This window comes from Cervus elaphus, chromosome X, assembly GCF_910594005.1.
Source record: "Cervus elaphus chromosome X, mCerEla1.1, whole genome shotgun sequence".
Taxonomy (NCBI): Eukaryota; Metazoa; Chordata; class Mammalia; order Artiodactyla; family Cervidae; genus Cervus; species Cervus elaphus.
In genome coordinates, this window is record NC_057848.1 from 81,740,659 (window position 1) to 81,754,010 (window position 13,352).

The following is a 13,352-nucleotide window of genomic DNA, read 5'->3' on the forward strand; positions in this document are numbered from 1 at the left end:
ATCAAGCCTGAGAACTTTGCAGATTCATTCTCGAGTGTTACCAACTGCAGAAACTAGCAACTCCAAGGACTCAGGTTTTGGTGAGGGAAAGGAAAGGGGGAGAGAAGGAGAGAAAGGAAAAAGGGAGAGGAGAGAGGCTGAAAAGGGAGTGTGAATAATTAAAGAACTAGAGAGATGGAAAGCGCTCCTGGGGGGAAGTGATAGAATAATCTTCCTTCATTCCTCATTTCAGAGGCAGCTCGGGGACTGAATTCGCAACATAACCTACCTATTTCCCCATTTAAGACTTGAAGTTTCTACCTCAGTTTGGGACTTCGTTTAATTTCGAGACTGTGCTTTCCGGCCAGTGAGGAGCAAGCGTAGGGCATTAGGACCCAGCGATTGTGGTAGTGAGAGAGGCTGAATCTCGGTCTCTCAATTTTTCCCTCGAGCTCCCTCCTCTCCCTTTGTCATTCTAGCTGCCTGCTGCCTCCGCAGTGTCCCTCTAGCTCCCTCTGCGCTAAGTGCCTGCGCCTTAGACCAGAGGGTGCGCAAAGCAGAACGATTAGTCCGGACCTGCCTTGGTGACCCCATGGCATCCCCTAGAACCGTAACCGTCGTGGCCCTCTCAGTGGCCCTGGGACTCTTCTTTGTTTTCATGGGGACTATCAAGTTGACCCCCAGGCTCAGCAAGGATGCCTACAGTGAGATGGTAAGTGAAGCAAACGGGTGATGAGGAGCGCCTTCCAAAGAGATGGAGAGTACCTCTCCCCTTCTTTCCTCCCTGGTCCAAGGTCCCAGCCTTTTCACCCCTACCCCCACCCCGGACCCTCCCTTCTCCCCAACAACTTTGCAGCTGGGAAGGAGCAGCTGGATGAGAGCGAGATCATTGTGGGCTAGCCGGGAACAACTGTTCGGGAGCCACTGAATGCCGGTTGGGGGAGGGGTTGCCCAAGTAAACCCTCCACCCGCAAGCAAACCCAAGGGCTGAGACCTGCCTGTCACCGGCAGGAGCCCTTTCCTCCTTCCAGCACACCCAAAGTCCAGGCAACCAGCCTACAAGTCTGATTGCTTCCCTTGGAGCTAAGAGTTTAGCAAGCTGGAGAGTTTATTTATCTTGGGGAAGAACAAAAGGGAAGGAGGAAAGAGCTGAGGGCGAATGGGCTACTAAAACAAGCAATTTTTAGGGGCGAAGATGGTATCCCTCATCCCAGATGGGGAGCGGATGGTGTTCCCCTAGCCACCTGGGCGTGTGTCTATATCCTCGAGACAAAAGCAGACTTGGCCCAAATAAAGGTCACTGAAACCCTGCTTCTTCTCTCAAGGGAAAGCTGGATGTTTTGTTTTATTTTGTGTTGTTTCTGGGCTAATCTGCAAAGTCTGCTTTTTCCCTCCCGCAAAATAGTCCATAATCCCCATCTTGGCTCCTGCGGATGCTGAAGGCCAGGCCCTTTGCAGGGTTTCCCCTCTGCAGAGTTCAAATCACCTGGAGGTGACTGGCCAAAACGTCTCCTCTGCAACCTGGGGGCTGGGCTGCACTCCCTAGCTGGGCGTGAAGAGGACTTGTTCCCAGGCTGTGTAGTACGGAGGAGATGACAGGGGATGTTTCCAGCACTTTCTTGCTTGCTCGCTTCTCCCCCAGTCACTCTGCCTCTTCATTACCCCACCCCAGCTGAAGAGAATCTGCTTCTCACTGCTTCTGCCAGACTGCCAGTCCTGGGAGGGAACCCATTACTGGGCTCTCAAGGTCAAGAAGGAAAGGAGCTTAGGGGAGGAAAAGGAGGAGAGAAGAGGCAAGAGGGACTCCCCATTAGGGCTAAGGCAAGGAGGAATAGCCCCACACGCTGACAGTTGACAGGAATAAATAGCTCTCCTGGAGCTCACTGCGGAGCCTTCCAGAGTCCCTCATCCATGAGCTGCAAATGGATGGAGTCTGGCAAATCAAGGCTACTCGGAAATGTTTGCAAGAAGCTCTGGCTTCAGTCTCAGGGTTTAAGCTGGTGTTTCCCATGTCTCTCTCATCACAGGATCACCTTGGGGTCAGGGAGGGCGGCTGACACTCAAGGGCCAAGGGCTAGCCCCAGTGGCAAATCCTAATGTGTTTCTCCTTCCTACTTTCCCTCCTCCCACAACATTTGACCAGATGGAAATGAAATCAGGTCAAAATGAGTATCCAAGACAGCCTGCATTGGGGAGAGGAGGGGAGGAGAAAGGAGGTGAGGTAGCAGAAGCCACCAAAGGCAGAGGGAAAGGGTGGAGGGGAATTGCCACTGTATTTTTATCTTGGCAGTAGTAGTTTGGCATTAGGTTATAAATAAATGCATATGCTCTTGATTTTCTTTCCTTTTCATATATACATACATTTATATGTTTGTGTATGTGCGTGTATTTAAGCTTTCCCTTTCTGTAGGGACATAATACCCTTCCTCAGTATACTCCCTGTCTCCCTAGACCCTGTTCAGCTGCTTTAGAGGCCATCCAAGCTGCACCCTAAGTACAGTGTTAGGTTCTGCAGGCAATCCAACTAAGATGGAGTCACCGGGAAGCTTCTGATCAGCTTGGCAGGCGTTCACGAGGAGGATCAGCCACAAATGGGTTTACAGTAGGTTTCTTCCCAGGGAGTGGAGCTGTCTGTTACAGTCTAGTGAAAGGCAGAAGAATATATGAAGATTCTATATCATACAAAGGAAGATATTTAAATAGGTGTAATCTAATACAGCAGTACAGAATGACTGTGAGTGTGTGTGTGTGTGTGTGTGTGTGTGTGTGTGTGTCTGACTCTTTGCAACCCCATGGACTGCAGCCTGCCAGGCTCCTCTGTCCATGGGGATTCTCCAGGCAAGAATAATGGAGTGGGTTGCCATGCCGTCCTCCAGGGGATCTTCCCAATCCAGGGATTGAACCCAGGTCTCCTGCATTGCAGGCGGATTCTTTACCAGCTGAGCTACCTGGGAAGCCTGTGTGTGTGTGTGTGTGCACGCGTGCATGTGTGCACAATTCTGTGCTTAAGGGCATCTGGAGGAAATGGAAGAACTATAGCTGGGAGGTAAACGTCACAGTACTATGAAGCTTGAGGAGAATTTTCAGACTGCCCTTGTCCAGAGTTCTCTCCTGCAATGAGTATTAGGCCCCAGGCTAGAGATGGCTTTCTGGCAGAGGGCCCACTGCATTGTGCCTGGGCCAGCCCAGCTTTATTGTTGAACCCATAGGAAGTGGGGACAATTCAGTTCTGGTAGAAAGAAGGTGCTCAGTTTATATTCGTTGAATGGCTGGGTGAATGAATGAGTCATTGTAGCATTGTCTTGCCTGGTCACCAGCCTTCAGATTTCTCTGGTTGGCTCTTGATGATGCAGTTCAAAAGTCATTTCTTGCCTCTTAGAAGCAGGTTACAGCCCCTCAGGACTCCAACCAGAGATCAGCTGGGATGATGATCTGGGATTTTCTGTTTTCCATTGAGGAGTGATTCCTCTGCATTGATGGAGTTAGTCATGTATTGACTGCAGTGGCTTTTTATATAAAATCTCAAGGTGTTGTTGTTGTTCTTATTGTTTATGATTGTTCTTTAAAACATCTCAGTGAGGTAGATTCATTTTTCAAAGTTATTTTATTTATTTATTTATTTTAAATTTTATTGATGGATAAATTATTTTATTGATGGATAAACCAAAACAGAGCAAGTTTAATGACTTATCCAAGATGCTAGGCTAAGCTGCTGCTTGAACAGAGGTTAGAAACCAAACCTGTGACTCAACATTCCCAGTAGAGGAATCATTAATGGTTACAACTGCTTTTTTGGATATCAGAATTTACAACCGATTCTTAAAAATATGTGGCACATACTTTCTCCTTTTTTGGTACCAGTCCAACTGTCCCAATCCCATATTTTGGGGTTTCGTTTTACTTGGAAACCAATTTTTTTAAATTTGGATTTTTTTTGTTCTTCTGTCAACTATTTTTGTTGTTGTTGTTCTAAAGCCATTAGTGTTATGTTTAGGTGTTATCTCTTCCATGGAGAATCACTGCTAAAAAATAGACAGACAAATGAATATGAACTTCTTTCCTGTCTCTACTGGGGAAGCCAGGAAATGTTAGTGGAAAGAGTACAGACCTTGAGTCATATTGGTTTGGGTTCAAGACCTGACACTTTTGAAGTGTCTGCCTCAGATTCCTCATCTATAAAATGAGGATAATACCTACCACAGGAGGTTGTTGTAAATATTAACTGAGGTTGCATATGGAAGAATCTAGTACAGTATATGAATATGGTAGGTGTTCAAGAAATGCTCTGGGTTCAGGTGATGATATAATTGACACTATGTTATGCAGTGATTTCCTGACTAATTTGAAGGACCAGTTTAAGGGATTGAAATCAGGCATTTAAAAGAGCAGGTTGCTATTTTTACATGCGTTGGTGAATGGACTTCTATGCAATCAGCTAATAGAGAAAACCCTACACTTGCTGCTGGGTAATGCATAGTGGATCTCGTGCAGAATTTCTGGATGCCTCTCTTGAATAGCCCGTTTGGTATGTGTCACTCCATACCTCCTCCCAATTTAGCAAGTGTCACTATAGAGTACTCTAAATCCCACGTGAATGCAACACGACTGACCACTCTCTTGACTAAGTGCCTTCATTAATTCATTTGGAATTGGGAGACAGTACACAAATGCTGCTAGGCAGTTTAACATATGAATGGTTGACGTGCTCTCTATTTGGTATTCAGCTCTTTGTAGCAGAGGTTCACTAGCAGTGGTTCTATCCTGCACGCACAAAGGGCCACAAATGGAACAGTAAAAAAACACCAAAAATCCTGTCACATTGAAGCCAAAGGATTTTTGACCCTGAAGAAGACAGGGCAAGTCTTTGCGCTTTTTTGCAGCCCCTCATAGGGAAGGTTTGTTGTTGATTTGAATGATTTGCTTATTTGTAGTTAAATGCCCTCCAGTATTTCCCCAGGGTTTTATTTAATGTCCACAGGTGATCTTTTATGCTTCCAATCACACTATTAATTTTATTCCAACTACATAATAAGATAGTAATTTACCAATGCTTAGACTGTTCTTTGAGGTGGTACAATACATTTATTCCCTCAGAGAGGCGACTGACCCTGAGATGTGAAGTGTCTTTCCTTAGTTTACACAGCTAGCTAGCCTAAGCTAAACTACATTGGAATTTATGCCAGGGAACTTGTAGCCTCCAATGGCCAACAGCTGTGCTTGTTTTAGAGCAACTTGTGACTGAGAGTGGAAATCAGACCCTTCTCCCCTTAGATCCACTCTGGTTAGTAGGGTCAGGCTTGCAGCTTCCTTTTTAGGTGGGCATTATATGATAGTCGAAGAAGGCAATGGCACCCCACTCCAGTACTCTTGCCTGGAAAATCCCATGGATGGAGGAGCCTGGTAGGCTGCAGTCCATGGGGTCACGAAGAGTCGGACATGGCTGAGCGACTTCACTTTCACTTTTCACTTTTATGCATTGGAGAAGGAAATGGCAACCACTCCAGTGTTCTTGCCTGGAGAATCCCAGGGGTGGGGTCGCACAGAGTCGGATATGACTGAAGTGACTTAGCAGTAGCAGTATGTGATAGTGGAAAGTAGAACTGCTTAAAAGGTGCTTTTACTCATATGATATTTGGAAATTAAGCATGTGATGGCTTTTTATTGCATTTAAGAGATGATCTATGATTCACATATGGCTTTTTTTTCCTACAGAGATTCAGGAAAATCATACTTGAGTCAGTAAATTTTTCAGCACTTATGTAGCCTTTATGATCTAGTATAGCAACCAGACTGAAGTTTTTAGCCAAAATATATTTTTGTCAGTGCCCTCTTCTGCTTGCATATAGTTTTCCCCTATAAATTATATTGAAGTATAACATACATACTGAAATGTACACCTAACTGTACAGCTCAAGGAATTTTAAGAATCCTGTGTAACCTAGATCAAGAAATAGAACATGACCAGCATCCCAGAAACTTCCCTCATGGCCTCTTCCCATTAGTACCTACCCCCACCCCCTGCATAAATCCCGACTTCCAACAATATAAGTTAGTTTTACTGTTTTTACTTTGGCTGCCTCATGCAAAGAATTGACTCATTGGAAAAGACCCTGATGCTGGGAAGGATTGAAGGCAGGAGGAGAAGGGGACAACAGAGGATGAGATGGTTGGATGGCATCACCGATTCAATGGACATGAGTTTGAGCAAACTCTGGGAGATAGTGAAGGACAGGGAAGCCTGTCGTGCTGAAGTCTGTGGGGTTGCAAATAATCAAACATGACTGAGCAACTGAACAACAACAAATAAATGGAATTATACAGTATAGTAGGCAAATTATTTTTTTTCATTTACCTAACTGGTGTAAGTGAACTAAAGTGGACCAAATCATTTGCCTTCTCTTCCCATTTTGTCCTGTTAGCTGGCTTGGATGGCTAATTAACTGTAATCGAAGATGAGTATTATTAGACAGTTGTAAGCTGTTCAAGTTTAATGTAATTAATATGAGATCATGAACCCTGGAGTGTTGTGAAGACTAAATGATAAAAAGAAAAAAGATATGACTAAAGAAAGGTTCCATATGTGTTTGACTCATGTCTGAATCATACCATCTCATACTATACAAATGAACCAGCTTGAGTCATTGCTATTATCATTAATTACCGTGGCTTGCAAATATATGGATTTCTTTTTTTTTAATATATGGATTTCTAATTGTGTGCTCCAGTAATGATAAAATATGTGTATGTGGCCCTTGGTTGATGATATGATGTTATGATTCTTTGACCAAATCTCCAAAATGCTCATTTAATTTCAAAAGGGAGGAAACTGAGGTAATACAATACTTAACTAATTTTCTCCAAGCAATTTAGGGGCAAAACTAGAATTGGAATTTGGCTAACTTAGCCCAAGGATATTTCTGGATGATGATCTTTGATTAAAGGTATTTGAAAAAGTTGATTAAACCTTTCTCTCTCCTATTACTATAAGGAAACTATGGTTACAGGGTCTGGGTCATGGCAATGAAAAAGAAACAGACCTATACAAAGTCTGTGAGAAAGAAACAGACCTAACAAAGTGAACTGTGAGAGCCTTTTGAGAGAGTGACTCAGTTAACTCTTTATTCTTACTGTCACAGCAATTAAAGTCTTCAGAGATCTAATTACTATAGACTTAAGACATGTGACCCTTCTATTAGAATTGAGGTGACATGGCCCAAGTCTTGTGGGGACTGGCAATAGTAGGATACTTTTGATGTCTCTATCCTTCTCCACAGGAGAAAGAATAAAAGGCTTCCTATACTGTCAAGACCCTCTCCAAGCTGAGTCCCATCTCTAACAAGTTAAACATTCACTGTCTGCAGTCCTGGAGAAGAGATGCTATCTGTACCTACTCAGCTTTGAACTAAAGATGTGATGAAATGGCTTATCCACATGCAGTTTCCTCTTGAGAAAAGGAGGAAAGAAAGCGGCAACTGCTGTATATAAATATCCACAGTTTCAGTTGCAGAGGTTAGATAAACTGAAAAAGTAATATGGAGTTATACCAAATGGAGAGAAAAGTGTTCACCGAGGTCATAGGAACTTGATTTAAAGACCTGGAATTTGGCCTACAGATTCTACTGTAGTATAGATAAAAATCTATTCTTCAATGATGGGTGGTTAGCCCTAGGCAAAACAAAGGAATGTTTCTAGAAGCCACTCAGTCAGAGTCTAGAAATCTTTGCTCTGAACTGATTGTAAGAAACTCATCCTGCTTCCTGTGTTTATTATGTTAGAAGGTTACACTTAGGATTTAGGATCTGCCTCTTGGGGAGTTTTGTGTTGCTAATTAGAAAAAGTCCTACCTTCAGAGTGATAAGAAAAACTCTTGGGCCTAGATTTCTTTCCCTCATGTCCCCCTGCTACCATCACCAGAGTGTAGAGGGACAGAGAGTGAGCAGGTGGCATCTAGGCTAATAGTGAGAGGAAACCACCAGATGCCCCATCCCTTGACTCAACTCTGATCCACATCAGCTCAGTTAAGCCCAGGGTTTGACTCGTCCTACTGGTCAACCTCTCCTAATTTCTCTCTGAAAATCCCTGATTTAACCTAAAATGAGAAGGAGGAGGAAGGACTGATACTTTCAGTTTTCTTATATGCTCAGTAACAGGGTAAGGACGAGAGGTGAATGAAGTGAAAGTTGCTCAGTCCAGTCCAACTCTTTGCGACCGCATGGACTGTAGCTTGCCAGGCTCCTCTGTCCATGGGATTCTCTAGGCAAGAATACTGGAGTGGGTGGCCATTCCTTTCTCCAGGGGATCTTCCTGACCCAGGGATCAAACCTGGGTCTCCTACATTGCAGGCAGATTCTTTACCGTCTGAGCTACCAAGGAACCCAAATTATTTGGAAGCTTCAAGATTCGAGGATACACCAAAATGAGAGTGCTGTGAGCAAGGAGATCAAACCAGTCAGAGGTGAATAAAGGTAAATAAAGACAACTAAGACAGGACCTGACAGGGCCAGGGTTAGGAAGAGGTGTGAGGCAGGGTCATACAAGTGCAAAATTGGATCCTGCCTCTGTTTAAAGTTGTGATTTGTGTGTGTGTGTGTGGATATTATTTACTTTAATCAATGAATGTTTTGGTGCCTTCTTAAATTTTGTACTTAGGGGACATAGCCTGACTCATTTCATCTTAGTCCCAGCCTTGCTCAGGAAAATGAGACACAGAGAGGCAAGTAATTTGCCCAGGGGGCACCCAACTAGAAAGTAACAGAGATAGGATTTGAAGCCAAGCCTGTTTGAATCCAAACCCATGCTTTTTTTTTTTTAACTAAACCATGGATCTTAAAATAGTACTCATAAAGGATTATCTTGTGCCACTCATGATAATTCAGTTCAGTTCAGTCACTCGGTCGTGTCTGACTCTTTGCGACCCCATGAATCGCAGCACGCCAGGCCTCCCTGTCCATCACCAACTCCCAAAGTTTATTCAAACTCATGTCCATCGAGTCGGTGATGCCATGATAATTAGTCCACAAAATAAAGGTGCATTCACTAGAGAAATGACTTAACATTTGTTCCAAATTAGAGTGTGTGAACATTATTCTAAGCACCAGATGCTCCCGACAGGTCAAGTTGGCTTTCTCCCTGATTCTTATAATATTTGTCTTGCATCTGGTGATTTTGACTATTCTCTTCTTAAAATTCTTGGCCCTTATGACCCCATCTCTCCTGGGTTGCCTCCTACTTTTCTAACCACACTTGCCTCTGTCTGTGTTGTGGATTCTCTCCTTCCTCCCCTTATTAAAATGTCTGTCACACAAATTTTCCCACTGTATACATTCTACCTGGGAATACTGATGACTATCAATTCTGTATCTTTACCCCACACCTCTATTACTGAGTTGTCTATGAGACAGCTCCACTTAGAGATGTCTTAGAGATACTTCAACTAAAAAACTCCAAACTGAGTTCCTCATTCCTTCTTGCCTCTTCCCCCTCTTCTTCCATATGCAGTCTTGACTTCTCCCTTTCCCTCTGTGGCCACATCTGATAAAACATCAATTCCTGTTGACTTTGCATTCAAAGTATCCTTGACTCCATCCCTTCCCTCTATCCTTATTGTCATTACTCTAGTCCAGGTCTCTCACCTGATCTCCTTACTTCCAGGCATACCTCTCCCAATCCATCCTCGATGCTACTTCCAGAGGGCTCTTCCTTAAAAGCAAATTATGTTGTTCTCTTGGCTTATTGGATAAAGTCCAGCTCCACAAATATCTGTCGTCTCTGTCTCATGTCTCCCCCTTATCTCTCCCTCCCCCAACCTATGCTGAGCTGGGGCAGTGTTTGAAATGCACCAGTCTATTATGTCCTTCAGGGCCTTTACTCATCCAGCTTCCTCTGCCTGCACTGCCCTTCCCTTATTGATCCTGCAAACACCTGCTCTTCTTTAAGATTCCATTCTAGCTTTTCTCAGTCCCCATCTAGGGAAATTTGACCACTCCAGTGCATCTCCACTGTACCTACTACCATAATGCTACATTGTGTTTATGTACTTCCATAACTTTTCTTCCTGTAAATGCAAACTTTAGGAAGGCAAGGATTTGAATGATTGATATCTGTATCCAGAGTACCAAGTACAATGCTTAGCACAAGGAGGCACTTAATAAATATTGAATGAATTAATGGATACTTCATGAAAAAAGTAGTGGGCAAAACCAGGAAAAAACAGATTTGATAAAATCTCATCAATTTACTACAAAATGAGGATTGGGTCCATCTGAATAGTGAAAAATATTATTAGCTATTACTCTAAGGTCAGTAAAATTCTATTACTTTGTAGTATAACCAGTGCCTCCCTTCTTTGTTCCATGATATCTGCCTTTGGGCTACAATTAGACCTTATACAGTACTCTATTATATACCACTAACCATGCTGCTTCCATAATGTTTTTATGCATGTTTCCCCCCACTAGAACGACAGCTTTTTGACCCTGTCATATTCATCTCTATATCTCCATCACATAATCCATAATAGGTATTCAACAAGTGTTTATTGAATTAAAATTAATCAGTGTCTTGTAAAAGCCAATGGATTTATGTCGATGACCATAAGAATGATTTTCGGCTTACTGTATCTTAAAGATATATAAGGGCCTAATATTTGCATACATTTAAATTTTTCAATTTGCTTAGCACACTTTTAAAAAAAATTTTTACAGATTCTACAAATGTAAGCTCCAACTCAGATATTTTTTGAATTATCAAAAATTCCAAATTAAGGAAGTCCAAATTAGTGAGGCTTTATTGTCTTGTTTCATTTTTGTTTTTGCTCATATGCATCTGCATTTGGACAAAGTAGGCACTGGAAAATGTAGATATGGCTTATCTGTACCAGTTTTTATGGGCCCAATGAATTTTCTTTTAAATTCTTAATGTTGTTTATGATTTATAATCAGAAAAAAATTTTTTTCAAGGGTGCTTCCACTGCAGGGGGCCTGGGTTTGATCCCTGGTCTGGAACTAAGATCCCAAATCCCCAGTGCTGGTACTCGGTATGGCAGAAAAAAAAAAATGTTTTTAAACTATAAAGTCAAATTCTCTTACTTTTGATGGTGTTACTAAGGATTAAATCACAAGGATCTCAGCGGATTGCTTGCTTTTTTCCCTTTATTACAAAATTTTTATTTAGGTGACATGGTAAACAAAGAACAGGACACCCTTGACTGGTGTGGAAAGGGAATGGTGGGGAAGAAGGACCATGCTTGTGTGCTCTTCATTCTAATGGTAAAATAATGGTTAACGCATCAATTTCTTTATGGTACTCCATTCTAGAAACGTGCTTACAAGAGCTATGTGCGAGCCCTCCCTCTGCTGAAGAAAATGGGGATCAATTCCATTCTCCTCCGCAAAAGCATTGGTGCTCTTGAGGTGGCCTGTGGCATTGTCATGACTCTCGTGCCTGGGCGTCCCAAAGATGTAGCCAACTTTTTCCTCCTCTTGCTGGTGTTGGCGGTCCTCTTCTTCCACCAGTTAGTCGGTGATCCTCTCAAACGCTACGCCCATGCCCTGGTGTTTGGAATCCTGCTCACCTGCCGCCTGCTGATTGCCCGCAAGCCTGAAGACCGGTCTTCTGAGAAGAAATCCTCGCCGCCAGAGAATGCGGGGAGTGACAGCAATGTGGGGAATACCGAGGAGCAGCCGTCCTTATATGAGAAGGCCCCTCAGGGCAAAATGAAATTGTCGTAGGAGAGCAGAAGTGCAAAAAATGGACCTTCCAGGCAGTTGCCTCCATGACACCCAGGAAGATGTCAGTGTGTGTTTTTCATTTGATTTATTTATCTTGGGGGAAAGGGACACATATAACCTGCAAGTTGATGGTCCTATTGGCTTGTCTACACCTATACCCTAAAATGACCTCTCCACATAGACGTGTGTGCACCACCTTTAATCACTCTGGGGCAACTCTCACATCTTGCTGCATGTACATGTATATGGCTAACTATTGAAGTGTTTTTGTGAGATGGATTCCAGCAAGCATGTGACTGTGAGATTATGTGTGAGTAAACGTTACTTTGTGTGTGCGTGTGTGTGTGTGTGTGTGTGTGTGTGTTCACTCGCATGTGCGAAGGAGAAGGCTCTGATCTTGAACTAATCCTGCATAGATGTCCTTTCCTTTATAGACTGATTCTAGTGAAGGCAGAATAAAATAAATCTCCTATAAAGAGAATCCCACTTACTTCTTGGTATAAAACAAACTATGTATTCCCATGGGATAGGGGGATCCCTCACTAGATTAAGCTGAAAACTTAAACTTCCCACTTTAGGACAAAGTTCCTTCAATTTGAGACACTGAGTTACATGTAAAATGAATTAACCTCTACTTTAAAAGTTGGTTAAATTGTAAATACTCCATATTGAGTTTAATTAAAATAAGGGAAATATGCAGTCAGTAGATAGTCTAATTCTTCAAGTGATAAAATTGGAAGTTTCACCTTGCCTTTGCCAGAGCCCAGCCTACTAAGCTCCTTTACTCACAGTTGGAAACTGAAACAATAAACTTGTTATCAGACATCTGTTTTGGATTTTCTTAAGCCAAAAGCTGCCTCACTTCCACTATTCTCAGCAGCTAACCAGGATTTGGCAGCTGCTCCACTGTTGTGGTTGAGGGAGCAAAGATTAGTCCTGTTAGAAGTCTGTGAATCTCCAACTCTAGCTGTTCTCTTTAATCATCTGAAATTTGACAGAGGAGCTGTATCCAGTCTTTCCTGCCAAACAGATTCACTATTCTTTCTGAATTTTCACTGAACTTTGCTAATGTAAGCAGAGATCCAAGTTACCCCCATGGTTGTATCCTCCACTACACCTCTTTCAGTGGGTGGAGTTTAGCTGGGGGGAGGACATTTGATATGGGTTAGTCAGATTGAGCAGTATGAAAATTTGCTTTCTTCATTATATACTGCTGCTTCTCCTTGTTAGATGTGCTCTGATGGTTTAAATATCATTGTGCCAGGGATGGGGAAAGGGGTGGGGGTGTTGTGTGTGGGGAGTACGAATTAATGTATTTTCTTCAGTGTCATTGTTCTTGTTAATTGATACCTCTCTGTCTTATTTCTCTCATTCTTTCAAAATAAACATTTTTGAAGTTTGGAGGAAATAGTCTGGACAAATAATGAAAGTCTGGAAAGAAAGGGTCATATCATGGGATTCAGGCTGTTTTATTTTTGAGTGGATGTAGGAGGAAAATAAAGACAAGGGGGAGTACAATAATATACTAGTGAGATTACAAACTTTCTAATCTCATTTAAGTTCACTCATAATTTTGTGATGTCAGCACATGAAACAGAAAGCCACAAAATTAAGATCTCAGTACAATTCACAGGTTTGGTGATG

At 42.6% G+C, this 13,352-nt stretch overlaps 1 protein-coding gene across 1 annotated transcript; it reads left to right on the forward strand.

Annotated features, from left to right (window-relative positions):
• Positions 1 to 389: 389 nt before the first annotated feature.
• Positions 390 to 13,116, forward strand: TMEM35A (transmembrane protein 35A). Its single transcript, XM_043897528.1, has 2 exons — positions 390 to 691; positions 11,295 to 13,116. Exons 1-2 carry the CDS (start codon positions 572 to 574, stop codon positions 11,706 to 11,708), a joined length of 534 nt encoding a protein of 177 aa, XP_043753463.1. The 5' UTR covers positions 390 to 571; the 3' UTR covers positions 11,709 to 13,116.
• Positions 13,117 to 13,352: the final 236 nt, after the last annotated feature.

What these genes read in the sequence shown, in the direction of transcription:
- TMEM35A (XM_043897528.1), top strand. Translation starts at nt 572, where the DNA reads ATGGCATCCCCTAGAACCGTAACCGTCGTGGCCCTCTCAGTGGCCCTG. An exon ending in AGGATGCCTACAGTGAGATG is followed by an intron (nt 692 to 11,294) that starts GTAAGTGAAGCA and finishes ACTCCATTCTAG; the next exon opens with AAACGTGCTTACAAGAGCTA.